This window comes from Oryctolagus cuniculus (genome assembly GCF_964237555.1).
Source record: "Oryctolagus cuniculus chromosome 16 unlocalized genomic scaffold, mOryCun1.1 SUPER_16_unloc_1, whole genome shotgun sequence".
NCBI classification, from domain to species: domain Eukaryota; kingdom Metazoa; phylum Chordata; class Mammalia; order Lagomorpha; family Leporidae; genus Oryctolagus; species Oryctolagus cuniculus.
In genome coordinates, this window is record NW_027208201.1 from 4,370,083 (window position 1) to 4,396,671 (window position 26,589).

At 58.1% G+C, this 26,589-nt stretch overlaps 3 protein-coding genes and 1 long non-coding RNA gene across 5 annotated transcripts in view; 2 read left to right on the top strand and 2 right to left on the bottom strand.

The window, feature by feature from the left end:
- HNRNPM (heterogeneous nuclear ribonucleoprotein M) overlaps nucleotides 1-26,589 on the top strand; it is a 245,919-nt gene that overhangs the window by 90,001 nt on the left and 129,329 nt on the right. The window lies entirely within an intron of this gene.
- On the bottom strand, nucleotides 12,289-16,319 carry CD320 (CD320 molecule). Its single transcript, XM_008249142.4, has 5 exons — nucleotides 16,091-16,319; nucleotides 13,679-13,804; nucleotides 13,133-13,366; nucleotides 12,863-13,012; nucleotides 12,289-12,721 (listed from the first exon to the last, which is right to left on the bottom strand). The coding sequence occupies exons 1-5, from the start codon at nucleotides 16,227-16,229 to the stop codon at nucleotides 12,579-12,581; spliced, it is 792 nt and encodes a 263-aa protein (XP_008247364.3). The 5' UTR covers nucleotides 16,230-16,319; the 3' UTR covers nucleotides 12,289-12,578.
- NDUFA7 (NADH:ubiquinone oxidoreductase subunit A7) lies at nucleotides 18,141-25,655 on the bottom strand. The gene is made up of 4 exons (XM_002722000.5): nucleotides 25,499-25,655; nucleotides 25,087-25,136; nucleotides 21,932-22,081; nucleotides 18,141-18,325 (listed from the first exon to the last, which is right to left on the bottom strand). Exons 1-4 carry the CDS (start codon nucleotides 25,547-25,549, stop codon nucleotides 18,235-18,237), a joined length of 342 nt encoding a protein of 113 aa, XP_002722046.1. The 5' UTR covers nucleotides 25,550-25,655; the 3' UTR covers nucleotides 18,141-18,234.
- Nucleotides 25,630-26,564, top strand: RPS28 (ribosomal protein S28). Of its 2 annotated transcripts, none has more exons than XR_515260.4 (4): nucleotides 25,630-25,753; nucleotides 25,847-25,894; nucleotides 26,220-26,353; nucleotides 26,489-26,564. It is a non-coding gene; the product is annotated as a ribosomal protein S28 (long non-coding RNA). The 2 variants fall into 2 exon arrangements; XR_001792355.3 differs by having other exon boundaries at nucleotides 25,656-25,753; nucleotides 26,220-26,384.

A 26,589-nucleotide genomic window follows, 5' to 3' on the forward strand; every position in this document is an offset into this window, starting at 1 on the left:
GACCTCACGGTGGATGGTGTCACAGTGGCAGGAGCGTGTGCAGAAGTGAGAGCTCACAGGTGAGACAGAGGGGTCTGTGAGGAGCCAGGCTCATCCTGATGACCTGCTGTGGGGAGAACTCCATCAACTCCTTCCTGGGGGAGTGGGTGCCTCCAACATCCTCTGCTCCACCTCTGGAACATGCCACCATGGCCTCACATGGCCACATGGGGGACCACGCTTCCAGCCACAGACCCTTGGAAGACACACTCAAACCATATACAGAGAGAGAGATGAGATGAGAGAGATCCCCTCCATTGGTTCACTCCCCAAAAGCCCACAGCAGCCAAGCACAGATCAGCCTGCAGCTGAAGCTGGGAGCTCAGAACTCTACCCAGGTCTCCCATGTGGGTGGCGGGAATTAAAGTAACTGAGCCATGGGCCCCTGCCACCCATACGGGAGACACTGGATACAGTTCCTGACTCCTGGCTTTGGCCTGGCTCAGTCCTGACCATGGTGGCCACTTAGGGAGTGGACCAATGGATGAAGGATCTCTCTCACTCTACTTTCCAAATAAATTTTAAAAATTAAAAAAAAATCCCCACTATGCTCAATGAAAGAAGTCAGGCATGATCATTCATATGATTGATTAAACAAAACATGCAGACAACTCCACGCAGAGAGGAAGCAGGGAGTGGTTGTCCTGGGCTAGGAGAGGGAGGCCTGGGGAGCAGCCATGTAACCAGCACAGGGCTCCTTCTCTGGTGCTGAAAACATCCTGGACAACAGGGGTGGTGCTTGCCCAGGACTGTGGACTCATTGAATGCCACTCAATCTTTCCACTTTCAAGTGCCTGTCCCTCCCGTCTTACACACACTTCCTTCTGTATTGTGTAGATTTCATCTCACTCAAATATGACTGGAGCTGGTGTTTGGTGCAGTGGTGAAGCTGCCACTTGGGACGTCCATGTCCCAAATCCAACCGTGCCTGGGCTCCAGTCCCAGCTCTGAATCCTGATTCCAGCTCCCTGGTAATGCACCCTGGGAGGCAGTGGATGATGGCTCAAGGACTTGGGTTGCTGACACTCAAATGGGAGATAGGACAGAGTTCCCAGCTCTTGGTCATTGGAGAATGAACCAGTGGATGGGCAACCCACCTTCCTCTGTCTCTCAAATAAGCTAAGATTTTTAAGAATTAAGCCAGCCCCCTCCCCAAGCAGGCATCTTTGTCACAGCCCAAGTGACAGAATGCACCACGCCCCACACAGGGGAATGCAGATGAGCCACAAGGCTTTGTGGAGCCTGCAAGGTAGGAACTGAGGCCTCGGAGAGCCTCTGGGGGTTCTCAAAGTCCAGGGGTCACCAAGAGGAGCCCAGGCACCTCTTCCTGGAGACCGGATTGTGGAAGCAGAGTGGAGGTTGCAGAGCAAGGTGAGAAAGACCAGCTTGGACGCCCCCTGGTGGACAGATTCGGGACTTCTCGGAGACACACACAATCTGTGTCCCCTCGCAGAGCGCCGCTTCTAAGCTGCACTCCACCTCCAGGAAGTCCTCCTCTGTGCCTGACTGCAAGCTATGGAAATGCCATCAACACCCACAGCTGTCACCTGCCCTGACCCAGGCGGTGAGCACCTTGGAGTCTTCCTACTTGATGGCAGAATTGCAGGCCCAGGGCACTGAATCCGTTTCCCTATCTCCAAGGTGGCACTCCCAGCTCTCGCCTGACCTGAAAGCACACCTGCCCCTCTAGTGCCAGATACCCCAGGACCCCTGCTCCCGCAGAGGGGCACAGGAGCTTGGCGACTCCTGACGATGGGGAGAGCCACCTCCCCCTCCCCTTCCTGCAGGCCAGCGTCCCTCCTGGGCACAAGGTCTCCTCATAGGCTGGCTTCCAGCCCAGCTACCCCGATAGCCTTGTCCTGAGGGACCGCGTGTGCACCTGCTGCTCTGTGCCCCTGGGTGTCTGACATGTGAGCCCGGGTGGGGGTGGGGGGAAGCAGTTTCTGAACTCAGCACCACCAAGCCCACGCTGCACCTGCTCACACTTGCCCCCTACTGCCTCTGGGCATTTTCACATGTTTATTTTATTTCAAAGGCAGAGAGAGATTTTCCATCTGTTGGATCCCTCCTAAAATGTCTACAACATCCAGGGCAGGGCCAGGCTGAAACCAGGAGCCTGGAATCCCACCTGGGATTTCCACAATTGTGGCAGGAACCCAGGTACTGGGCCATCATCTGCTGCTTTCCCAGACACATTAGCAGGGAGCTGGATGGGACGTGGAGGAGCTGAGACTTGAACCTCCTCTCATAAGAGGCCAGTGGCACAGGTCATGGATTAAAAACCTAGGGACAGCCGGCGCCGTGGCTCAATAGGCTAATCCTCCGCCTGTGGCGCCGGCACACCGGGTTCTAGTCCCGGTCGGGGCGCCGGATTCTGTCCCAGTTGCCCCTCTTCCAGGCCAGCTCTCTGCTGTGGCCCGGGAGTGCAGTGGAGGATGGCCCAAGTGCTTGGGCCTTGCACCCCATGGGAGACCAGGAAAAGCACCTGACTCCTGCCTTCAGATCAGCGTGGTGCACCAGCTGCAGCACGCCGGCCACGGCAGCCACTGGAGGGTGAACCAACGGCAAAGGAAGACCTTTCTCTCTGTCTCTCTCTCTCACTGTCCACTCTGCCTGTAAAAAAAAAAAAAAAAAAAAAAAAAAAAAAAAAAAAAAAAAACAGGGACCACAATGTCAAGGAGGGAGGGAGGAAGGGAGGGGAAAGGAGAGGAAGAGAGAGAGAGAGAGAAATTTGAGGCCAGTGTTGTGGCATAATGGGTAAAGCCATATGACGTTGGCATCTCTTTCGGTGCCAGATTGCATCCTGGTCTCTCGCTTGCTCTAATGCAGCCCGTGGCTAGAGGTGCTACCCAAGTGCCCCCTCTCCCCTCCCTACCTCCTTGGCCAGTCTTCTAGCCCACTGCCCACTTGTTACAGGCATTTCTTTATGTGGGGCAACCCCGGCTCACCTGTGTATGTGTGTTCCTGTTCTCACCTTCTGAATAAACATTGTCATCGCTTCTTGTGCAACTTATACACATCTATACTTAGAAAGCAAGACAAGCCAGCACCGTGGCTCACTAGGCTAATCCTCCGCCTTGCAGCGCCAGCACACCGGGTTCTAGTTCCGGTTGGGGCGCCGGATTCTGTCCCGGTTGCCCTTCTTCCAGGCCAGCTCTCTGCTGTGGCCAGGGAGTGCAGTGGAGGATGGCCCAAGTGCTTGGGCCCTGCACCTCATGGGAGACCAGGATAAGCACCTGCCTCCTGCCATCGGATCAGCGTGGTGTGCTGGCCGCAGCGCACCGGCCATGGTGGCCATTGGAGGGTGAACCAACAGCAAAGGAAGACCTTTCTCTCTGTCTCTCTCTCTCACTGTCCACTCTGCCTGTCAAAAAAAAAAAAAAAAAAAAAAAAAAAAGGCAAGACAAGAGTCTGGAGTAGAAATTAACACACCCCCAGGCCATGCTGTGGCTCCATGGGTTAACCTGTTAACCCACCACCTGCAATGCTGGCCTTCGCTCATCCCTCACTGCATCGGGAACTGTTTACTTGAGCTTTGGCCTTCTTTGTGATCGTCTTTCATCAGAGACAAAGCCTTCCCTGTCTCTGGCACCCTCATGTCCAACCAGGAATAAGTTCCGGGGCCAGGGTTGCAGCACAGCAGGTTAGGCTGCCTCCTGTGATACCAGCAACCCAAGTGAGCACCAGTTCAAGTCCCGGCTGCTCCACCTCCAATCCAACTCCCTGCTAATGGCCTGGGAAAGCAGCAGAGCATGGCCCAAGTGCTTGGGTCCCTGCCACCCACGTGGGAGACCTGGATGGAGCTCCAGGCACCACTACCTGGCCCAGTCCCGGCCACTGTGGCCCTCCTGGGGGGAGTGAACCAGCAGGTGGATGATTTCTCTCTCTCTCTCTCTGTCTCTCCCTAACTCTGCCTTTCAAACCAATGAATAAATCTTTTAAAAACAATAGGAGGAGGTGCTGTGGTGTAGTGGGTAAAGCTGCCGCCTGCAGTGCCAGCATCCTGTATAGGCGCCAGTTCTAGACCCAGCTGCTCCACTTCCAATCCCCCTCTCTGCTATGGCCTGGGAAAGCAATAGAAGATGGTCCAAGTCTTCAGGCCCCTGCACCTGTGTTGGAGACCTGGAAGAAGCTCCAGGCTCCTGGCTTCGTATCAGCGCAGCTCCAGTCATTGCGGCCAACTGGGGAGTGAACCAGTGGATGGAAGACCTCTCTCCTCTCTGTCTCAGCACAGCGCTGACGGTCCAAGCGATGGGGGCCCAGCCACCCCCATGGGAGTTCCTGGCTCTTGGCCCCAACCCCAGCCCCATCCTGGCCATTGCAGGCACTTGGGGAGTGAACCAGCGAATGGGAGCTCTTTTCCACTGTCCGTCTCTCTCTCTGCCTCTCAAAATAAATAAAATCACAACCATTTCATTTACATATTCTTATTTTGTATGAAAGGCGGAGAGAGAACTTCTATCTACCTGCTGGTTACTCCTCAAATGTCTGCAACAGCCAAAGCTGGCTGAGGCCAATCCAAGACCCAGGAACTCCGTGCAGGTCTCCCACATGGGTGGCAGGGACTTGAGCCATCACTGCTGCCTCCCAGGGTGTGCATTAGCAGGGAGCTGGACCAGAAGCAGAGGAAGCCGGGACTTGAACCAGGCACTCCAGGACGGGGCGTGGGCACCAAGAACCACATCCTAACTGCCACCACAGAGGCCACGGCTACGACACTGAAAGATAGTAAATGGGTTTACGCTGGAGTCTAGGACCTGGGAACACTTTATCCCATGAAGTAGAATAAACGCTCTGTGGGCTGAGGCAATGAGGGAGATCTCTTCCAGAGAGAAGGCTGAAGGAAGCAGAAACAGAACAGAAAGCGGGCCGATCTTTATAAAGATGCTCTCCAGGGCGGGCATCGCGACACGGCGTGCTAAGCCACAGCTTGAGACGGGGACTCCCCCTAGCAGAGCAGGGGTTCAAATCCTGGCTGCTCCACTTCTGATACAGCATCCCGCTAATGCACAGGAGGCAGCAGTGAGGGTGAAGTACTTGGGTCCTTGCCACCCATATGGGAGACCCGGATGGAGTTCCTGGCTCTTGAGTTTGGCCTGACCCAGCCCTGACTGCTGTGGCCATCTGGGGAGTAAACCACAGGCCTCACACTCTCATCTGTTCTTGGGGTTCATTCACGATCCCCTCAAACTCATTTACTGTCCCCCTGCATTCCCTTCTTTCCTATTCCTTCCCTGCAACAAGGAAGGGCACAGAAATCTCGGCACAGCACCAGTCACTGTCACGGGCTCATCACTGTCCCCACTTTCGCCCCACGCCCACACACGGTGAATAGATTCCTATCCTCTCTTCCTCTGTTAACCCTGTCAACTTTCATCGGCCCCCTCGGAGGTCAGAGACGCCCCTCCGACACCCCCTCCAGCACCATTTCAAGTCCTCGTGGCAGCGCCGGCGCATCCGTGAGAATATAGAAACCAACAGAGGCTGGCACTGCAGCTCAATAGGCTAATTCTCCACCTAGCAGCACTGGCACACCGGGTTCTAGTCCCGGTCGGGGCACCAGATTCTGTCCCAGTTGCCCCTCTTCCAGGCCAGCTCTCTGCTGTGGCCAGGGAGTGCAGTGGAGGATGGCCCAGGTGCTTGGGCCCTGCACCCCATGGGAGACCAGAAGCACCTGGCTCCTGCCTTCGGATCAGCACGGTGCGCCGGCCACAGCGGCCATTGGAGGGTGAACCAATGGCAAAAGGAAGACCTTTCTCTCTGTCTCTCTCTCTCACTATCCACTCTGCTTGTCAAAAAAAAAAAAAAAAAAAAAAAAAAAAAAAAAAAAGGAAAGAAAAAGAAAAAGAAAAAGAAAAAGAAAAAGAAAAAGAAAAAGAAAAAGAAAAAAAGAAACCAACAGAAAACGTCCCCGGCGCCCCCAGAGCGCCCACCTGCCCAGGGCCTCGCAGGCTCCCGAGGTGCAGGACCGCTTGCTTCCAGCCAAGCCTGGCCTGGTCCCCCAGCTCCCGTCCTGGACTCTCAGGCCTGGGCCAACCCCTCAGATTCTTCCCTCTCCTTGATCTTTGCCACCTACATACAGACATGCTGACGCAACTCCCGCCTTTGTTTTTGTTACTGAAACCATTCAGCACAGGATTTATCATTTACAAGCAGACAAGTAGCAATTACGCCGCCACATGCGGCACCCACATCCCGAGTCGGAGCGTAAAGGCCTGGCTCAGCCCCTCGGGGGCAGCAGCGCTGGCCCAGGCAGCTTGGTCCCTGCCACCCCCGTGAGAGACTTGGATTGAGATCCAGCTGCTATGGGCACCTGGGGAGGGAACCAGCAGATGGGGGTTCTCTGTCCGCCTCTCTCTGCCCCTCAAATAAAATAAAATAAACCATTCAGTGGCCGGCAGTATACTCACAATACTGTGCAACCACTGGCACTTCCTGCTTCCAAATCACGTTCATCACCCAACCCGGCATCCCCTACTCACCATGTCCTGTGCGCCCCGTCACCGGCAACACCCTGAGTAGCTTGGGAGTCTGCCTTATGGCTGCTGTGGTGGCACTGCAGGTTAAGTCACCACTTGGGACGACCACATCCTGGAGTGCCGGTTCAAGTCCCGGCTGCTCTGATTCCGATCCTGCTCCCGGCTAAGGCACCAGATCAGGGACCAAACGCTTGGGTCCCTGACACCCACATGGGAAACCTGGGTGGAGTTCCAGGTTCCTGGTTCGGGCCTGGATCAGAACTGTTCATGCAGGAGCCCGAGGACTTGGGCCATCAGCCACTGCGTTCCCAGGTATATCAGCCGGGAGTTGGATTGGAAATGGAGCAGCCGGGACTAGAACTGGAGTCCACGTGGGGTGCCAGCTTAACCTGCTACACAAGCTGCCTGTTGCATCTAAACTACCTGGAGCAACCCCAAGCAGCCATGCATTCTTAATCGACATATCGCTTACCCAATCCTGGAACTGTCTTCCTTGAACTTTGGCCTTCTTTGCTGCAGCCTTTCACCGCAAAGTCTTCCCTGTCTCTGACGGCATTTTTAGCCAATAGCATCCTCATCTCCAACCAGAAAGAAGTTTGGGGGCCAGAGTTGTGGCACAGCTGGTTAGGCTGCCACCTGTGATTCCAGCAACCCATGTGAGTGCCGGTTCGAGTCCCAGCTGCTCCACTTCTGAGCCAGCTCTCTAACGTGCCTGGGAAAGCAGCAGAGGATGGCCCAAGTGCTTGCTTGGGTCCCTGCACCCACGTGGGACACCTGGATGGAGCTCCAGGCTCCTGACTTCTGCCTGGCTCAGTCCCGGCCATTGTGGCATTTGGGGGGAGTGAACCAGCAGGTTGCTGATCTGTCTGTCTCTCCATCTCTCCCTAACTTTGTCTTTCAAGCAAATGAATAAATCTTTTAAAAACAATAGGAATTCGCCCTGTGACTTACCAAAGCACATTTGCCATGCAAAGCAAGACGCTCGCTGTGTGACACACAAGTTCTGGCTCCGTCTCGCGGCTCTGGAACTCTCGCCGAGACTCGCTCCAAGTCCTTGGGCTCCAGTCTCCTGGGCCCGGGGCCACTCGACTTCTGCCCCAAATAAACCCTCGTGGAGCTGCTCACGGATCCTGCTTATTTTAGCACAGCACTGATGGTCCAAGTAACAGGGTCTCTGCCAGCCCCCTGGGAGACCCGCATTGAGCTCCCGGCTCTTGGCCCTGGCTCCAGCCCCGTCCTGGCCACTGCAGGCATTTGGGGAGAGAACCAGCAAATGGTAGCTCTCTTTCACTGTCCCTCTATCTGCTGGTTCACCCCTCATATGGCTGCAACGGCCAAAGCTGGATGAGCCCAATCCAAGAGCCAGGAACTCCATCCAGGTCTCCCGCGTGGCTGGCAGGGACCCATGTACCGAAACCATCACGGCTGCCTCCCAGGGTGCACATTAGCAGGAAGCTGGGCCATTGTGTCTGAGAAACAGCAGATGATAGATAGGAAGCTTCTGACTTCAGCCTGGCCCAGCTCTGGCTGTTGTGGCCATTTGGAGAGTGAACCAGCAGATTTCTCACCCTCTCTGTTACTTTATCTTTCTTTCTTTCTTTCTTTCTTTCTTTCTTTCTTTCTTTCTTTCTTTCTTTCTTTCTTTCTTTCTTTCTTTCTTTCTTTCTTTCTTTCTCTTTCTTCCTTTCTCTTTCTTTCTTTCTCTCTCTCTCTCTTTCTTTCTTTCTTTCTTTCTTTCTAATAAATCTTGAAAGAAAGAAACAGTTACAGAGACAGAGGAAGAAACACACACACACACACACACACACACACGGGAGGGAAAGGAGGAGGGGAGAGGGGAGGAGAAGGGAGGGTGGGGGAGGGAGAGAGGGAGAGAGGGAGGGGGGAGGGGGGAGGGAGAGAGAGAGAGAGAGAAATCTTCCTCCTGCTTGTTCACTGCCCATGGGACCAATGGCTAGGGCTGGGCTGGGCTGATGTCCAGAGCTTCATCTGGGTCCCCAACATGGCTACAGAGGTCCAAGCACTCGGGCCATCTTCCACTGCTTTCCCAGGCACATTAGCAGGAAGCTGGATTGGAAGTGGAGGAGCTGGGATTCAAACCAGCACCCACACAGGATGCTGGTGTTGAAGGCGACAGCTTTATCCACTATGCCACAGTGCCAGCCCATACCCTACTTTTCAAATACATAAATCTTCAAAACAGATTTTTTTAGCATCAAAATAAAGTTCTTTGTATTCTGTTTTCACACACTTATACACACACACACACACACACACACACACACAGCAAATCCCAGCTGAGACTACACAACTCCGAGTTCAGTTTGTCTCCGCACTTTCATTTTCACCCTGGGTACAGCCATTGTCAACGACTCAAACGCTTCTCGGCTGAAGAATGGATAAACCCCTTGGGATCTACCAGACAATGGAATACTACCCAGCTGTGACAAGGAGACTCTACAGTGTGGACGGACGTTGAGAACACTTTGCTCCGTGAAAGAAGCCAAACACAGACGACCACACAGGGTATGCGTCCATCTACATGGAACGTTCACAACAGGTAACACCTACAGGACAGGGGCTGGCGCCGCGCAGCAGTGGGCTCATCCACTACCTGCAATGCCAGCGTCCCGTAGGAGTCCCGGCTGCTCCACTTCCAGTCCAGCTCCCTGCTAATGCGCCTGGGAATACAGTGCATGATGGCCCAAGTGCCTGGGTCCCTGAACCCACATGGGAGACCCAGATGGAGTTCCAGGCCCTTGGTTTTGGCCTGGCCCTGCCCTGGCTGTTGCAGCCATTTGGGGAGTAAACCAGTGGCTGGAAGAGCTCTCTGTCTCTCCCTCTCTTTCAAATAAATAATTAAAAAAAAAAAATCTACAATGACAGACAAAGGGTAGTTGCCAGGGCCTAGGAAGGGGAGCTGGGGTGCAGGGCTTCCTTTTGGGGGTGACATGTTTGGAACCACAGGTGTTGGTTGCACAACACTTGGCACTTAATACCACAGGTTCACATACTCTGGAGTGGTTGGTTAATGGTTAATTTTAGATTATGTGAATTCCCCTCGATAAAGAGAGGGAGAAAGTAAAAGGTCACACAAGGCACAAAAAAGCACACACGGCCCCCAGCCCCTCCTGGCCACCTTGCGCCTGTTCAGAATTTATGAGCGCTAGCACCCCAGGTGCGGGCATCTGTGCCCACCGAGCCACATCTCTCTCCTCAGGGGTCCCAAGCCCTCCACCCTGGGGGGCCCAGGCAGCGTGAGAGATGGGGTGATCGGAATGGCAGGGAGAGCAACTCCTAGCTGAGAGCCACAGGCAAGGAAGCAGATGGCATGGGAGAACGGAGCAGATTCTTGCATCTCCCAAAGACGGGCTTGTGCTGGCCACCAGCGCCGCCCACAGGCCCCAGCTCCCAAGGCGGAGAGGTCTGAGCCCTGCGTGCAGTCGCGGGAGGCACAGGTCCCTCCGCCCGCCAGAGCCTTCCGAGCCTGGAGTTCCTGGGAGGGACTCCCGCCTGGCTCTTCAGGACGGGGTAGACAGACGGCAGCACGGAGCGAGCCCGGCCAGGGGACCACGAGCTGAAATCCCCGGGCCCTCACGCGTGACGCACACCTCTCCCTGCCACCAGCCAGGGGCTCAGGGGACAAAACCCAGCAAGGCCACCAACCGCTGTGAATGTCTGGCTAGTGCCCCCTGCTCCAAGTGTGGCGGCTGATCTGCAGGGAGGGGCCCGTGAACAGGGGCTCTGGGAGTTCCTGCCTGAGCGTGTCCCATCCTCCCCGACCCTGCCACACACACACAGCCTGGGCCGATCCGGGCTCCACAGCATGCGGCAGAAGGGATGCATTTTGGAGATCCCCGAGTCCCTGCGGAAGCAGCGTGGCCAAGCTGCCCAAGAGGCCACGTGCAAGCCCCAGGCGTGGTGGCTGCCTGTGTGACACTGCCCGTGGTGACACCCGGCCGGCCCAGCCCCCACCACGCAAACAAGAAAACCAACAGAGCTGTGGGCAAGGGAGGGGCTGTGAGGGTGGGGGGTGGGGATGTGGGTGCAGGGGAGAGGCTGCAAGGGTGGGTGTGCAGGGCCCTGGGTACAGGGGAGAGGCTGGGAGGACGGCTGTGTGGGGCCCCAGACGCAGGGTGTTTCTGCTGTGTCATGAACCCAGGACCCAGCGCAAATGGCAGCAGGGGTGGGATGGGCCCTGCCGCCGACCTGAGCGAGGTCGAGAAAAACCTCACGAGGGAGAGGACTCCCACTGCCTGGCTCCTCCTCCTTCTTCCTCCCAGATGGAAGTCGTCCACAAGAGGCCCGTTTTCAGGGACAGAATGGCCTCCTGCTGGTCACTCCCCAAGAGGCTCCACCATGGGGGTGGGGGGTGTCACAAAGCCGAGCTTTACCACCTCCAGGAAGCCCTCCAGGTGCACGCCGCTCTCCCCAGCCCCCAACCCAGAATGTCACCATCAAGGGGCCAGCCCAGCACCTGCTGGAGCTTGGGGCCTGGTAGTGGCAGGTTCCCGGGTTCACGTCTACCTCCAAGGGTCCTGGGGAGGCCACTGCCTTGCAAAGGGGTCCCTGGACACATACCTGGAAACAGGCTGCCTTATCTGCTGCCACCCAGGGTGCTGCCTTAACCGTAGTTTCTCAGCTTCTGGAGGGCTGGTGCCCTAACAGCTGAGGCCGTGGTGCCCAGGGAAGGAGAGCCCCCGCCAGGGTGGGTTCCTGTGCTCCTTCCCCATGCAAACCACCCACCCACTCCTCACCTCCCTTGTAAGGGGCTCTCCACGCACCTGCCCTGACAATCACCCCGGGGCAGGTGCCAGTCTCTGCCACAGAACCCACCATTCCTAAGCCTGCTCTCCCTGCCCTGCCCACTCCGGGGACAAACCACAGTAAAGACTGCGGCCCCCTGGCTCCAAACCAGCCCGGGTGCTTCCCGTGTGGGTGTGCATAAGTGTGAACCTCTCCAGGAAGATGGCCCAAGGTCTCCCTGTCACCCACGTGGGAGACCCGGATGGAGTTCCTGGCTCCTGGCTTTGGCCTGGCCTGGTCCCAGCTGTTGTGCGGGGTGTTTGGGGGAGTAAACCAGCAGATGCCAAGATCTGTCTCTCTGCCTTTCAAATAAATAAACATAAAATAATTTTTTTTTGACAGGCAGAGTGGACAGTGAGAAAGAGAGACAGAGAGAAAGGTCTTCCTTTTGCCGTTGGTTCACCCTCCAATGGCCACCACGGCTGGCGCGCTGCGGCCGGCGCACCGCGCTGATCTGATGGCAGGAGCCAGGTGCTTCTCCTGGTCTCCCATGGGGTGCAGGGCCCAAATACTTGGGCCATCCTCCACTGCACTCCCTGGCCACAGCAGAGAGCTGGCCTGGAAGAGGGGCAACCGGGACAGAATCCAGTGCCTCGACCGGGACTAGAACCCGGTGTGCCGGCGCCGCAAGGCGGAGGATTAGCCTAGTGAGCCGCGGCGCCGGCCTAAAATAAAAATTAAAACAGAACAGAGCCAAGACCACCCCAGGATGCCCAGCTTCCACCTCACAGGGGAAAACATCAGGGTGGGTGGGGGTCCCCTCCCTGACTCAGGGCAGGAGGCGGCTCTGCCCCGGGGCCCATGTTAACGCAGGTCACCACACCAGCCCCGGCTCGCTGGAAGTAAGAGGCAGCACAGCTGACAGGGTGCTCAGGACAGGGGTCCCCGAGTCCCACCCCTATCTGGGACTGCACAGCGCCCCAGGCCGCCCCAGCTAAGGCAGACAGAGTCCCAGAGACAGGCAGAGGGCGAGAACCACCTTTAATCACTGCCCTCAGCCAGGAGTGTCCAGGCACAGAGCTGTCCCCGCCGCCAGGAGCGGCCTGGGGCCAGCCCCTCGGTTCTGCCTGCGGCACGTGGTCTACAATCCAAGCTCCCCGGGCCCACGGCGAGCGTCCCGGGACGCCGACATCCACAGCCATGCCTGCAGGAGCTCGGGACCGGGGTTCTACGTGGCCAGAAGTGGCTGCCTCGGTGTTCCATCTGCGGCCTGGCTGCGCTCAGGGCCAGCGTGACAGGTGGCGAGAGTCCACACTAGAGCAGGGAGGTCTTCCGTCTGGACAGCAGCAGGGACTCCTTCACGGCCGCCAGCAGCCCCGGCGGGGGCACGTGCCCCTGGGCTCGGAGTCGGGACAACATGACGAGGGCGGCGGCGGCCAGGCTGGCGCTCAGCACCACTGTGGGGGACAGACAGACGGCGGTGGGAGCCCCTTGTAGGGGCACGGGGGGCACAAGAGTAGCCCGAGACCCCGCCCAGACCCCCGTCCCCAGCAGCAGCCACCCCCAGCCCACAGCACAGGGTAGCCTGTTCATCTTACCAGCAGCTGCGGCGAGCCCATAGGCACTTGGGTTTGCAGCCTGGTACCCGACAGAGGCGGCTGTGGCATTCCTGAGAGGGGTGACAGTCGTCGGGGTCACGGGGGTGCCCGCGGTTGTGGCATTCCGGTCCTGGAGAGTCTCATTGATTTCTGCAAAGAGTCCAGGCAGTGGATAACTGAGGAGGGAGGGCAGGCACCCGGGGCGTGTGGGGAGCACACAGACGCAGGTGGGTCCCATGCCAATGGGCGCCAGGATCCTGGGGCACGCACCGCAGCCGAGTTCGTCACTGGAGTCGGGACAGTCGCGGTGGCCATCGCAGCGCCACGTGTGAGGGATGCAGGCGTCCCCCAGTGAGCATCGAATCTCGCCCGCCGGGCAGGGCTGGCGGCTACAGTTGTGCAGGCCCTGATGGCCGCCACCGGGGCAGTCGCTGATGTTGTCACAGGAGCAGGGGAGCCCCAGAGGTGGGGGGCACTGCCCGTTCTGGGTGCAGGGCTCGATCCCTGGGGCACAGCGAGCATGTCAGGTCCCAGATGGCCACCAGGCAGCTCCCCAGACTCCGCAAGCCCCGCCTTGTTCCCAAAGGCTCCACCTCCTTATGTGAGATCCATCCTCTTGCAAGCCCCTCCCCCTAAGGCCCCGCCATAGCCTCCACTTCCTCTGAAGTCCAAAGCACACAGCCACCTTCCCAGCTCTGCTTGCCAAGCCCCGCCCACCCACGTGGAGCTGTTTTCCGACAAGTCCCACCTCCACACGCCCCCTTCCCTCTGCAGCCCCACCCACTGTAAGCTCCGCCCCAGGGCGTGGCCACTCACTGCACTCCTCCTCGTCACTGCCATCCGAGCAGTCGGGGTCGCCGTCGCAGCGCCAGGTGAGGGGCACGCAGTAGCCACTGGCGCGGCACTGGAAACTGGAGGGCGGGCAGGAACCTGTGCTGGAGCCTGTGGCGTGGGAGCAAGTGACTGCTGGGGGGCCAGAGTCAGGACCCTCCTGCAGGAGCGCCCTGTGTCGCTGGCTGGCTGCAGCCCCCAGGAGACTGGCCGGGTCCCAAAGGACAGGCACCCCATCGGTGGCCACCCCTTGGTGAACACCTTGGTGAACCCTTGTCTACAGAAGGTGAGGCTACAAAGCCAGGGGCAGAGGCAGGGCTCCAAGGTCAAGGTCAGCCTGTCCCATCCCCCCACCCCCACTTAGAGACTGGGAAACCAAGGCCTTGCAAAGAAATTCTGCTCTGCCCTACCAAGCCCTGTCACCCCACCGCCTAAAGTTCTTCCAGATACGACCACACCCTCCAGCCTGACCGGGTGACTCCTCCCCAGATACCCCAGGCCTGGATATCTTTAAAAAAAATTATTTATGGACTTCAACATCAAAGTCAGAGGGAGTGACAGAGAGATCTTCCTCCCGGCTGGCTCACTCTCCAAATGGCCGCAATGACCAGGGTTGGGCCAGGTTGAAGCCTGGAGCTTCCTCTGGGTCCCCCACGTGGGTACAGAAGCCCAAGGACTTGGGCCATCATCTGCTGCTTTCCTCAGAGTATTAGCAGGGAGCTGGATGGGAAGTGGCGCAGCCGGGTCTCGAACCAGCGCCCATATGGGATGCTGGCACTGCAGACTTCATCTTCAGATCTCACATTACTTCCTGGGAGTGCAGGTTTGAGTCCCTGCTGCTCTGCTTCTGAGCCAGCTCCCTGTGCTAATACTCCTGGGCATGCAGTACCTGATCCAAGTACACACGGGCCCCTGCCACACACGGGAGAGCTGGCTGGAGTTCCAGTCTCCTGGCTTTGGCCTGGCCCAGCCCTGGCCATTGCAGCCATTTGGGGAGTGAGCCAGTAGATAGAAGATCTAACTGTGGCTTTCAAATAAATCAATCATTTTCCTTTTGTTTTAATTGCTTTCTGGGAGGGGTCTCAAGCCCCTCTCACAGACCCAGCAAGCACTGTGTCCCACGTGCCGCAAGTCTTCACATAGGTGATGCATTCTCCCACGGACTGCACATTCGGTGGAGGACCCCAGCCCAGGGCAGTGCCTGACATGAGGGTCCAAGCCAGGTGTGGGGGAGAGCAAGTGTTCCTGGCCACCACAGGGCAAGTAAGCCTGGGCCAGAGAGGGGCCGGCACAGGGAGCCTCAGGGACACAGGAGGCCTGCAGGGCTTCCTCCTGGGCCCAGCAAGGAGCCTGGCAAAGAGCACCTGCTGGCTTGGCCGTGCTCCATTTGCTTGGCCTGGAGCTCTTGCCTGTTCCCTTCACTCCCCACGGCAGCCCCTCTCCAGGCCTCCTGGCCCACTGTACCTGCAGACCACACAGTCTCAGAGCCCTGTGGAGCCCGGAAGAGCTCTGGACAACCCGGGGCCGGCTTCCTTCCCTGCCCCCGGGGGGTCTGAGAGCCTGCAGGTGTGGCTTCCTCCCCACAAACCCCAGGCACTTCCCACCCTCCCTCCCTGCTCTCCTGTGAAGCCGTGTGTGGGCAGGAGAGCCAACGCAGCCTGGCTTTATGGGACAGGAGTAGGAAAGACCAGTGACTCCCCTCCCCCCGCCCCCAAGCTGTTAAAGGCGACCCTCAGTATTCTACGACCGGCTGTGTGTAAAAACCAAAGTTTTGTTGGGCGAGATGAATCCTGCCTAAAAAGAACCGAGAAACATTTAACGTCAAAGGTCGGGGGTTCTGGAGCGAGTTCTGGGACCAGATAGGAGGAGCGGGGTAGGCGGGTGAACCTGGGAGTCGGAGAGGGATCTGGGGGGGGGGGGTCGCCCGTTCCCCCGCCCCCGCCCCCGCACCGAGCCACACTGGGTTCCATTTCACTCCAGGGCCTGGAGCAGCGAGGAGAGAGAGGTGGGGGGGCGCAGGAGGGGACCCTGGGAGGGCGGGGGCAAGAGTTGGAAGGTGGCAGGTGAGGGCCCCCCGCGGTTACAGGTCGGTCTGTGCAGCCTTCCCCACCACGTTGGGCTGAAGGGCGGCTTGGAGGTGACAATGGGGCAGACCAGGTGTGGGGGAGGAGGCAGGCGCTCGAGGCCGGCGCAGGGCACCTGAAGGCAGGTGGAGGCAGCTAGGCGAAGAATCGCTCATTCAGGACCCTGTCCACCGGCGCAGGGAATGCTACGAGGTCCACGACCACGTGCAGGAGGAGTGTCCGGGACGGACGTGCCGCTCAGCCAATGGCGAGGGGCAGGCCGCGCACGGGGGTGGGGCGGAGCCGAGGGCGCGCGTCGCGGGGGCCCACTCACCGGGGGCCTGAGCCCAGAGCCGCGGTGGCAACGGAGTCGGGGCGGCCTCCAGGCCCAGGTCGAGGCCGAGCAGCAGCAGCAGGGCCAGGCCCACGGCCAAGCCCAAGGTCGCTGTCCGCCCTGCCGTGCCCCGCGCCATCCAGCCGCTACTCACGCTGCCCTAGCCGCGGCGCCCGCTGCGCGCCGGCCCGGCCGCGCTCTTATTCCTGCGTGCGCGCACGCGCCGGCCGGGCGAGGGGCGGGGCCCAGGCCCTTCAGTAGCGCGGCGCCCGTGGCTCGTGGCTATGCGTACCGTAAATATTAGAATATACGGGCACACAGAAAATTGAGGCCCTCCCCAACTTTTCCCAGTGACAGGGTCTGTCGCAGTGGACGGTGCTGGCAAGCAGTCAGGAATTTCTGGAAATGCTTGTCGATGTGCACTCGGGCCGTTTCACGTTCCGCATGCAAACTGCCACAAAGTTTATTGCCTAATGATCCTATGTTATATGGTAGCCTCTCCCCACAGGCACCGCCCCATCCCCTCCCTAGGACTGCAGCTTCTGTGCCGCCAGTCCTACAAACTGCTTGTTGCTTTATTGTTTGATTTCCCACCAGGATGCCAGCTGCAGGAGCACAGGGTTGTATCCCCAGGGCCTGGCACAGAGTAGACTCTCAACGACTCTTTGGTCAACAAATGAATGAATGAATGGGCCAGTTCTTAATTTTGGGTCCTATGACCATTCCCTCTGAGTAGGTCTCCCACACACACCCCTCGACCACAGCCTCATTCAGTACTCCCAGACCCCAGGAGAAAGACCCGGGACTGCAATGTTTTCCTTGGGAAATTAAAGATCCCGTCGACAGTTCTGCCTTGGCAGCCAGCAGGACCCCAGACTGCCAAGGGCCAGCGTCGGGCACCTCCCCTCCCCAGGCCCCAGGAGGCTGCACTCGGCTCCCAGATTTACCGGGAAAGGGCTTTGCTATTGGAACGTGTCAGAGGCTGCAGGTCTCTCCGGGGTGCCTCTTTGTCCCGGTAGTACACTTCAGGCGTGAAGGGGTCGTGAAGGGGTGCGCAGGGGCAGGGCGGAGAGAAAGCACGGCAAACAGGATGGCCTGGGAGGCGTGCATTTGCGGAGCTGACCGCGTGTAGAGGTTTGAGAGGGGGCTCTCAGCTGCCTGGGGCAGTTCCTGACCTCCCCAGGCCGTCTCACAGCATACAGCGCTCAGAGCACAGGTGTTCCGGGGAGACAGCCTGACCGGGCCCCTGCCGAGGCTGTGCGTGGTGCAGACCGTGCAGAGACCTGGCCCGTCTCCTTTGCACTTTCTCCTGCTCGCTGCTGCACAGGGGCCCTTCCTCCCTGGCCTAACTCCACCTCACCCCAGGCCCCAGCACAGTGGTTTCTGGTGCAGGGAGGCCTCTCCCGACCTGCACCGGGTGAGCCACCCTTGCTGTCTACTGAGCGGCAGGTTGGCCTCGGTGGGAAGCTGCTGATGGCCGCTCACCGGAGCAGTGGCACTAGGTGAGCAGCTCATGGCTGGCCCTGCTGCCCTCAACCTCCCAGGAGCGGTTGCCAATTCCCACCATTCTCAGTGGCAGAGCCAGGCCCTCAGGGACAGGACAGGCCAGTCTCCAGGGGCCCTGCCCCATGGCACCTGACCCTTCACCCTGGAAGTCAGGAACCACCACCCCACTCCCACCCCTAGAGCGCTGACTCAGCACCAACTTCACCCACAGGCCAAGGAAGCTGGGTGTTGCTTCAAAGGTAAAAAGAGGAGCTGGCGCTGTGGTGCTCCAGGTTCAGCCACAGCTGAGGATGCCTGGGCCCCCATCCAAGTTCTGACTGCTCCACTTCAGTCCTCCCTGTTAATGTGCATTCGGGGAGGCACAGGTGCCTGGGCCCCTGCCATGCACATGGGAGACCCGGATGGAGTTCCAGGCTCCTGGCTTCAGCCTGACCCAGCCCCAGCTGTCGCAGGCATTTCCATTCTGCAAATGGAAGATCTCTCTCTCTCTCTCTCTCTGCCTTTCAAATAAACAAACAAATCTTAAACAGAAAAAGAGAAGAAATATTGGAACTCCATGTATTTGTCATAAATTAGGTCACTTTGTCCCCGAAGAAAATCCAAGCAGGAGAAGCAGTCGGCGGCCGCCACAGGTACAGTCACAGGTAGGGTTGGTCCTTAGACAGCTCCCACCTCCTCATGGGAGGAGCCGGTGTCACTGCCTTCTTCTCCGTGGCTGCCACGGGGGCGCTGGGGGAGGAAAGGGGCTTCAGTTAGGGCCAGGGTGCCAGAGAAGCCTGTGGACAGACTCGAGCTGAGACCCCGGATCTGGAGGGCAGAGGCGAGGGTCTCAGAAGCCCCAGCCCTGTGCAGTGGCCTGTGCTTGTGAGCTGAGCCCTGGCTCCCCAGCTCACAACCCTGCAGTTTAGACAAGGCCCCTTCCTCCTTACTTGCAGCGCCCCCTGCTGGTCACTGCTCTGTTCCTGGGGCACCAGCACTCACCACCGACAGGGGTTGGGATGCCCTACAAGGGTGCCACCTGCAATGCTGGCATCCCATATGAGTGCAGGTTCATGTCCCTGCAGCTCCACTTCTGACCCAGCTCCCTGCTAATGCACTTGGGAAAGCAGCAGAGGATGGCCCAAGTTCTTGAGCCCCTGCACCCACATGGAGGACCAAAAAGTTCCTGGCTCCTGGTTTTGGCCCGGCCCAGCCCCAGCCATTGCAGCCATTTGAGGAGTAAACAGTGAATGGAAGATCTCTCTTCATTTCTCCCTCTCTCTCTGTAACTCTGCGTTTCAAATAAATGCATCTTTTAAAAAAAATATATTGGCAAGGTTGCATTCCTTTAAAAAAATATTTATTTATTTAAAAGGCAGAGTTACAGAGTAGCAGAGGCAGAGAGAGAGAGAGAAATCTTCCATCCACTGGTTCACTCCCCAGATGGCCACAATGGTTGGAGCTGGGTGGATTCGAAGCCAGGAGCCAAGAGCTTCTTCCAACTCCCACATGGGTACAGGAGCCCAAGCACTTAAGCCCTCTTCCGCTGCTTTCCCAGGTGCAGTAGCAGGGAGCTGGATGGAAAGTGGAGCAGCTGGGACTTGAACAAGTGCCGATATGGGATGCTGGCACTGCAGGCGGTGGCTTTACCCAGTACGCCACAGCGCTGGCCCCTAAAAAAATCTTTTTTTTAAGTTAAAGACAAAATTACAACCATTTTAAAGATTTTTTTTTTTTGACAGGCAGGGTGGACAGTGAGAGAGAGAGACAGAGAGAGAAAGGTCTTCCTTTTGCCGTTGGTTCACCCTCCAATGGCCGCCGCTGCAGCCGGCGCACCGCGCTGATCCGATGGCAGGATCCAGGATCCAGGTGCTTTTCCTGGTCTCCCATGGGGTGCAGGGCCCAAGCACCTGGGCCATCCTCCACTGCACTCCCTGGCCATAGCAGAGAGCTGGCCTGGAAGAGGGGCAACCGGGACAGAATCCGGCGCCCCGACCGGGACTAGAACCCGGTGTGCCGGCGCCGCAAGGTGGAGGATTAGCCTATTGAGCCACGGCGCCGGCCCCATTTTAAAGATCTTAATTTGCTTTATAAAATAATTATTTGTGAGACACAAAGGAGCTTCCATCCAGTGATTCACTCCCCAAATGTCTAAACCAGCAGTGGCTGGGCTGGACTGAGGCCAAAGCCAGGAGGAAAGAACTCAACCCAAGCCTCTCCTGTGGGTGGCAGGAACCCAGTTCTTTGACCATCACTGCTGCCTCCCTGGGTCTGTTAGCAGGAAGCTGGAGTCGGGAGCCAGAGCTGGGAATCAAAACTAGGTGCACTAGTGTGGGATGGGAGCTATGGAATAGAAGGAAGGTTCCAGTGAGCAGAAGAGGTTGGTTTTTATAGACAGAAAAGGCGGGGGGCCAGTGCGGGGGCATAGCAGGTACAGCCACTGCCCACAGTGCTGACATCCCATATGGGTGTTGGTTCGAGTTGCAGCTGCTCCACTTCCAATCCAGCTCTCTGCTTGGCCTGGGAAAGCAGCAGAGGACGGCCCAAGTCTTTGGGACCCTGTACCCACGTGGGAGACCTGGAAGAAGCTCCTGGCTCCTGATTGGCCCAGCCCCGGCCGTTGCAGCCATTTGAAGAGTGAACCAGCAGATGCTCTGTCTCTCCCTCTGTCTATAGCTCTTTCCTCTCAAATAAATAAAAAAAAAATCTTTAAAAAAAGAGAGAGAATAATACAAAGTACTGTTTGAGTTTTTCTCAGGGCTCCTGGAGGGACCCCAGGATTCTATCTACTTTGCTGAGGGGAGAGCCCTGCCCTGGGCAGGACTGGATTAAATATGCTCTGGGGGTGGGGGGGCGCTTGGCCCAGCAGCTTGAATCATTATTTGGGATGTCGGCATCCCTAGTTGAGTCTTGGCTCCTCTGCTTCCAATCCAGCTCCCTGCTATGTGCACCCTAGGAGGCAGCAGGTGATGGCTTAAGTACTTAGGTCCCTGCTACCCATGTGGGAGACCTGGCTGGAGTTCCTGGCTCCTGGCTTTGGCTGGCCCAGGCCTGGCTGTTGTGGGCTTTTGGGGAGTGAGCCAGTGAATGAAATATCTCCATCATTCTGCCTTTCAAATAAATTGAAAGCAAATTTTTTTTTAAAGAGGACCTCTGGGCCGGCGCCGCGGCTCACTAGGCTAATCCTCCGCCTAGCGGCGCCGGCACACCAGGTTCTAGTCCCGGTCGGGGCGCCGGATTCTGTCCTGGTTGCCCCTCTTCCAGGCCAGCCCTCCGCTGTGGCCAGGGAGTGCAGTGGAGGATGGCCCAAGTGCTTGGGCCCTGCACCCCATGGGAGACCAGGAGAAGCACCTGGCTCCTGCCATCGGATCAGCGCGGTGCGCTGGCCGCAGCGCGCCGGCCGCGGCGGCCATTGGAGGGTGAACCAACGGCAAAGGAAGACCTTTCTCTCTGTCTCTCTCTCTCACTGTCCACTCTGCCTGTCAAAAAACAAACAAACAAACAAACAAACAAAAAAAGAGGACCTCTGGGTTGAGAAGCCCCCTGCAGTCTGGACAGCTGCTGATGCTCCAGTAATGGACTCTTTTTTTTTTTTTTTTGACAGGCAGAGTGGACAGTGAGAGAGAGAGACAGAGAGAAAGGTCTTCCTTTGCCGTTGGTTCACCCTCCAATGGCTGCTGCGGCTGGCGCACTGGGGCCGGCACACCACGCTGATGCGATGGCAGGAGCCAGGTACTTATCCTGGTCTCCCATGGGGTGCAGGGCCCAAGGACTTGGGCCATCCTCCACTGCCTTCCCGGGCCACAGCAGAGAGCTGGCCTGGAAGAGGGGCAACCGGGACAGAATCCGGCGCCCCGACCGGGACTAGAACCCGGTGTGCCGGCGCCGCTAGGCGGAGGATTAGCCTAGTGAGCCGCAGCGCTGGCCCCAGTAATGGACTCTTGAAAAGTAACTTTGGAGGCTGGCGCTGTGGTGCAGTGGGCTAAGCCACCACCTGCAACACCCGCATCCCATATCAGTGCCAGTTTGAGTGTCCAGGCTGCTTCACTTCTGATCCGGCTCCCTGCCAATGTGCGAGTGAAGACAGCAAGCAGAGAAAGTGGCCTGAGAGCTTGGGCCCCTGCCACCCATGAGGGAGACCCAGAGGAATTCCTGGCTCCTGGCTTTAGCCTGGCCCAGCCCTGGCTTTTTGGGGAATGAGCCAGTGCATGGAAGACCTCTGTCTCTCCCTCTCCCTCCATTATTCCGTCTTTCAAATAAATAGAAAAATCTAAAAAAAAAAAAAAGTCATCTTTCTACGAACGGAGGATTCCGGGGCTGCGTGGCGGCTCTGGGCGAGCGACGTGGAGGCCTCACCTCTCCGAGGTCTTGCCTGGCTCCAGCGCCTTCTGAGAGGACATGATGATGGAGGGGGGCACGGCTTCGCGGCGGCCGTCGCGGGTACAGTAGTAGTTGTTGGAGAGTTTGTGGCTGGGGCCCACGGGGAGCTTGGGAGGAGGCTGGGTGCTAGAAAACAAAGCCAGCAGCACTGAAGCAAACTGACACAGGGCAGAGCCCTCAGGGCCCCGCCGTGGGTGTCCCGTGTCACCATCACAGCTAAGCGGGGGAGGGATCAAGTGGCAGCCTCTGCTCCAGATGCGCAAGTAACACAAGCCCAGGCCCCCAGCTGCCCCGGAGGCAGTGGTTATGGCGGAACCCATGTGAGGCCCCCAGTAGGGAGCAAGGCCATGGTACGGGCTTTGACCGTACAGTGCAAAAACACGGGTACAGCGGCCTCTGAGTTAGCCCATCTTTGAGTAGCCGCCGCCCCCCTCCCCCCACACACACACAAAGGCCAGGCTACGGAACCCCTGAGCTTCCTGTTATCTCGGAAATTCTTCAGAACCCTGCCAGGATCAAGGCTTATTTCACAAAAAGCGCTTCGTCCTTGCAGCCCGCCAGGGCTCCGTACTTCCTGCCACCACGCGGTGACACATCCAGGCCCTGCAGCCAGAGGGGGTGAACAGAGCTCTCTTGGTCCTTGCTGGGCCTAAACCTTGTGCTGAGTTTACCAAGAAGCCTGAGGCCTTAAAAGGAAACGCTACGTTCAGAAACAAAGAGGGGCTTCCCAGAGAGGGAGAGCCGAGGGACAGGCATTTGGCCCGGCAGCTAAGACCTACATCCCTGCATGCCATATCCGAGTCCCAGCTCCACTCTCAATTCCAGCTTCCTGCTCAGGCACACTCTGGGAGAGAGCATTTGGCTCCCTGTCACCCAGATGCAGACCCAGACTCCGTTCCCGGATCCCAGCTTCAGCCTGGCCCAGCCCCACCTATTGTGGGCACTCAGGCTAGCAGATGGGAGACGCTGTCTGCCTCTCAAATAAAATAATAATTTCAAGAATGTTTTAAAATGTTTAATGGGGGAGGGGCAGTGTTGTGGCCTAGTGGGTAAAGCATCCGCCTGCAACACCGGTATCCCACATGGGTGCTGGTTCAAGTCCCAGCTGCTCTACTTCTGATCCAGCTCCCTGCTAATGCACCTGGGAAAGCAGCCGAGGATGGGGCAAGTCCTTGGGCCCCTGCACCCCTGGAAGAGCTCTTGGCTCCTGGCATCGGTCTGACCCAGCCCTAGCCACTGCAGCCATTTGGGGAGTGAACCAATGGGTGGAAGATCTCTCTCTCTCTGTCTCTCGCTCTCTCTCTGTTACTCTTTCAAGTAAATAAATACATCTTAAAAAATAAAATCCTTAATGTGGAAAGCAACATATTACGTTAAAGTCAGGAGCTGGTGTTGTTCTTGCACCGGCAGCATCCCACGTTGGAGTGCTGGTTTGAGTCCCAGCTACTCCATTTCCAATCCTGTTTCCTGCTAACGTTCCTGGGAGGCAGCAGATGAGGACCCAGTTACTTAGGCCACTGCCACCAGCGTGAGAGACATGGATGGAGCTCCTGGCTTCAGTGTAGTTCAACCCTAGATGTTGTAGCCATTTGGGGAGCGAACCAGTGGACAGATTGATCTCTGTCACCATGCTTTTAAAATAAATAAACCCTTCTAAAGAAATGATTCATTTAAGTCATGCACCTGTGAGCCTCTCTGTACACGTGCTCAGATCTTTCTGCTCCCTGGCCTAGAGAAAGTAAAAAAAAAAAAAAAAAAAAGCCAGGTGTGCAACTGGGAGACAAAAATGAACCGCCAGAGGGCGCCACCATCCTCAAAATATGAAAACATTTACAAAACCATTTTCCGCTATACAGGCAAAAAGCAATTCTGTTTAAAAAAAAAAAGTTTACTTATTTTTATTAAATTGAAAGGCAGCGCGACGAATGGCCAGCGCTGTGGCTCACTAGGCTAATCATCTGCCTGCGGCGCCGGCACACCGGGTTCTAGTCCCCGTCGGAGCGCTGGATTCTGTCCCGGTTGCCCCTCTTCCAGGCCAGCTCTCTGCTGTGGCCCGGGAGTGCAGTGGAGGATGGCCCAAGTGCTTGGGCCCTGCACCTGCATGGGAAAACAGGAGGAAGCACCTGGCTCCGGGCTTCGGATCCACGCAGCCCACCGGCCGTGGCGGCCATTTGTGGGGTGAACTAATGGAAAAGGAAGACCTTTCTATCTCTCTCCCTCTCTCACTGTTTAACTCTGCCTGTCTTAAAAAAAAAAAAAAAAAAAAAGGCAGCGCGACTGAGTGAGAAACATCTTCCGTCTACTAACTAGTTCACTCCCATGCCTGCAACGACTGCGGCTGGGAAGAAGTCAGTAGCCAGAAGCTTCCTCCAGGTCTCCCACCTCGGGTAGCAGGGTCCCACACACTAGGGCCACCCTCTGCTGCTTTTCCCAGGCAGGGAGCTGGATCAGAAGTGGAGCAGCCGGGACGCCGCGAACCGGCGCCCTTATAGGATGCAGACACTGCAGGTCAGGGCATTAACCCACTGGCCACAGCCCCGGCCGACCACCCCTCTGACCCCGTGTGTGTCAGCCAGTTCCACCCACAGTGACTTCTTCCTCCTGCAGGCTCTGTCGTCCAGCCTCCAGGGCCAGGCACTTAGCCACTCCCTTTGCCGTGATCGTCCTCACACAGGCTCTGTCCATCCAAGTGACTGGGCGCTCTCTCCCTCTCCCTTCCATTCTGACGGATGCCCTATCCCCAAGAAAGCCTTAGCACTTCGAAAAAAAAAAAAAAAAATCAGGACACTTCTGCGTTCAAACCCCAGCTGTCACTTTCCACCTTTTAAGGAACTTCAGGCAAAGCGTTGAGCTTCTGGGCCTCGTATCTTCCCAGGACGACACATTAACTGAGCAGCGTCAAACCGCTCGGGCTGCTGATCTACTCATGATTCCCCATTCAGAACGCACGCCCGGCCTGGCTGTTCCACCAGCAGCCGTCTCCACGAAGAGACCAGCAAGGTTAAAGGCAAACTTGTGCAGCCTGCCGCGGGGCTCGGCCCGGCGCGCCAGGGGTCTAGCGGGACACGGGTTTTGTTTTTGGAGGAGAAAGCCCGGGGCGGGAGGCTGGGCAGCGAGCGGGGCTTGCTCACCGCTTGGCGATCTCCTGGTAGCGCAGCTGCAGCTTCGCCTGCAGGTCTTGCTGTGGGAGGAGGAGAGGGACCTGGTCAGGCTGCAGGGCTTCCCGGGAGAGAGAGGGCGAAGGGGCAAGGATGACTCCGGGAGGAACAGATGAACGGGAGGGCATGGGGCGGGCAGTCGGGGCAGGGATATGGGCGCTGCGGAGAAAAGCCGGGGTCCCGGGCCAGGGAGAGGGTCAAGGGCCAGGAGCGGAGCAGGTGTATCCCGGGCTTCAGGGGTCACCAACTGACCCCGGGCTGAATGAAAGATCCCGGTTTAGGAGGGAGGTGAGTAGCGGAAGCGGGCCCGGGACGCGCGGAGTCCATAGCCTGCTCCACCCACCCCCCCCCCTCCCCCCAGAAGGGCCCTGTCCGTCCCGCGCACCCCGGATGCCCAATTTCGCAGGCGCTGGATAACCCGGGTAGCAGACGCCATCTTCCGAGCGCGCTGAAGGGCGCCGGTGACGTTTCCCCGCGCGGGCTGCTGGGAAGGGCGCAGCGTGATCTCGCGAGAGTGTGAATGGGCGGGGCTGGGGCGCCGTATAAAAGCTGTCCCCGAAGCACGTGACTCCTCTCCGCCCGACCGCCGCGAGCCGCCATTATGGACACGAGTAGAGTGCAGCCCATCAAACTGGCCAGGGTGAGGCGAAGGCGGGAGTTTGGGGCCGGAGAAAGGACGGAGGGTGGCGGAGGAGTCGGGTGGGCCGAGTCTGACCCGGCTTCTTCCCTCTAGGTCACCAAGGTGCTGGGCAGGACCGGCTCTCAGGGACAGTGCACGCAGGTGAGCGGGTGGGGACGGCCGGGTGGCTTCCCGCGGCCTGAGCCCCGGTGATAGACGCTCCCGTGGCTCGGGGGCTGTGGAGTCAGCCGCCGGCTCCGAGCCCTCTCGCTGACTGCACTCAGCCTCCGTGGGGCGGGCGGAGGACCTGGCTGTGGCCCAGAGCCTTCCGCGTGGGTAGTGGGAGGACCCTCCTGGAAGTCCGACAGCCGTGCCTTTCATTCCTGGGGCTCAGATGTGCACCCCCCCTTGAAGCGTCTCTGTCCCAGCCCCTATCCTTTTTGACTCCAAATCGGCTTCCTCCCCCGTGCTCCCCGCGGGTTCGCAGGTGCGCGTGGAGTTCATGGACGACACGAGCCGCTCCATCATCCGCAACGTGAAAGGCCCCGTGCGGGAGGGCGACGTGCTCACCCTGCTGGAGTCAGAGCGGGAGGCTCGGAGGCTGCGCTGATGCCGCCGGCGGTGGGTGCACGGCGGACCCTCTGCGCTGGGGGTAGGGGGAGCTTCGCTAAGCCCAGGGGTGAGAGGGTCTGGCGGGGGTGGGGTCAGCCTGTTGCTGGAGGGCCTGTCAGCATCTCACGAACGGCTCTATTACAGGGTTCCCGGATGTCCCGATGGCTTGGCGCAGGGGATGATCTGCCGTTGTTAAATAAACCGTTTGTATTGTGTTTAAGCTTCAGCTCTTGTCTGGGTGGTTT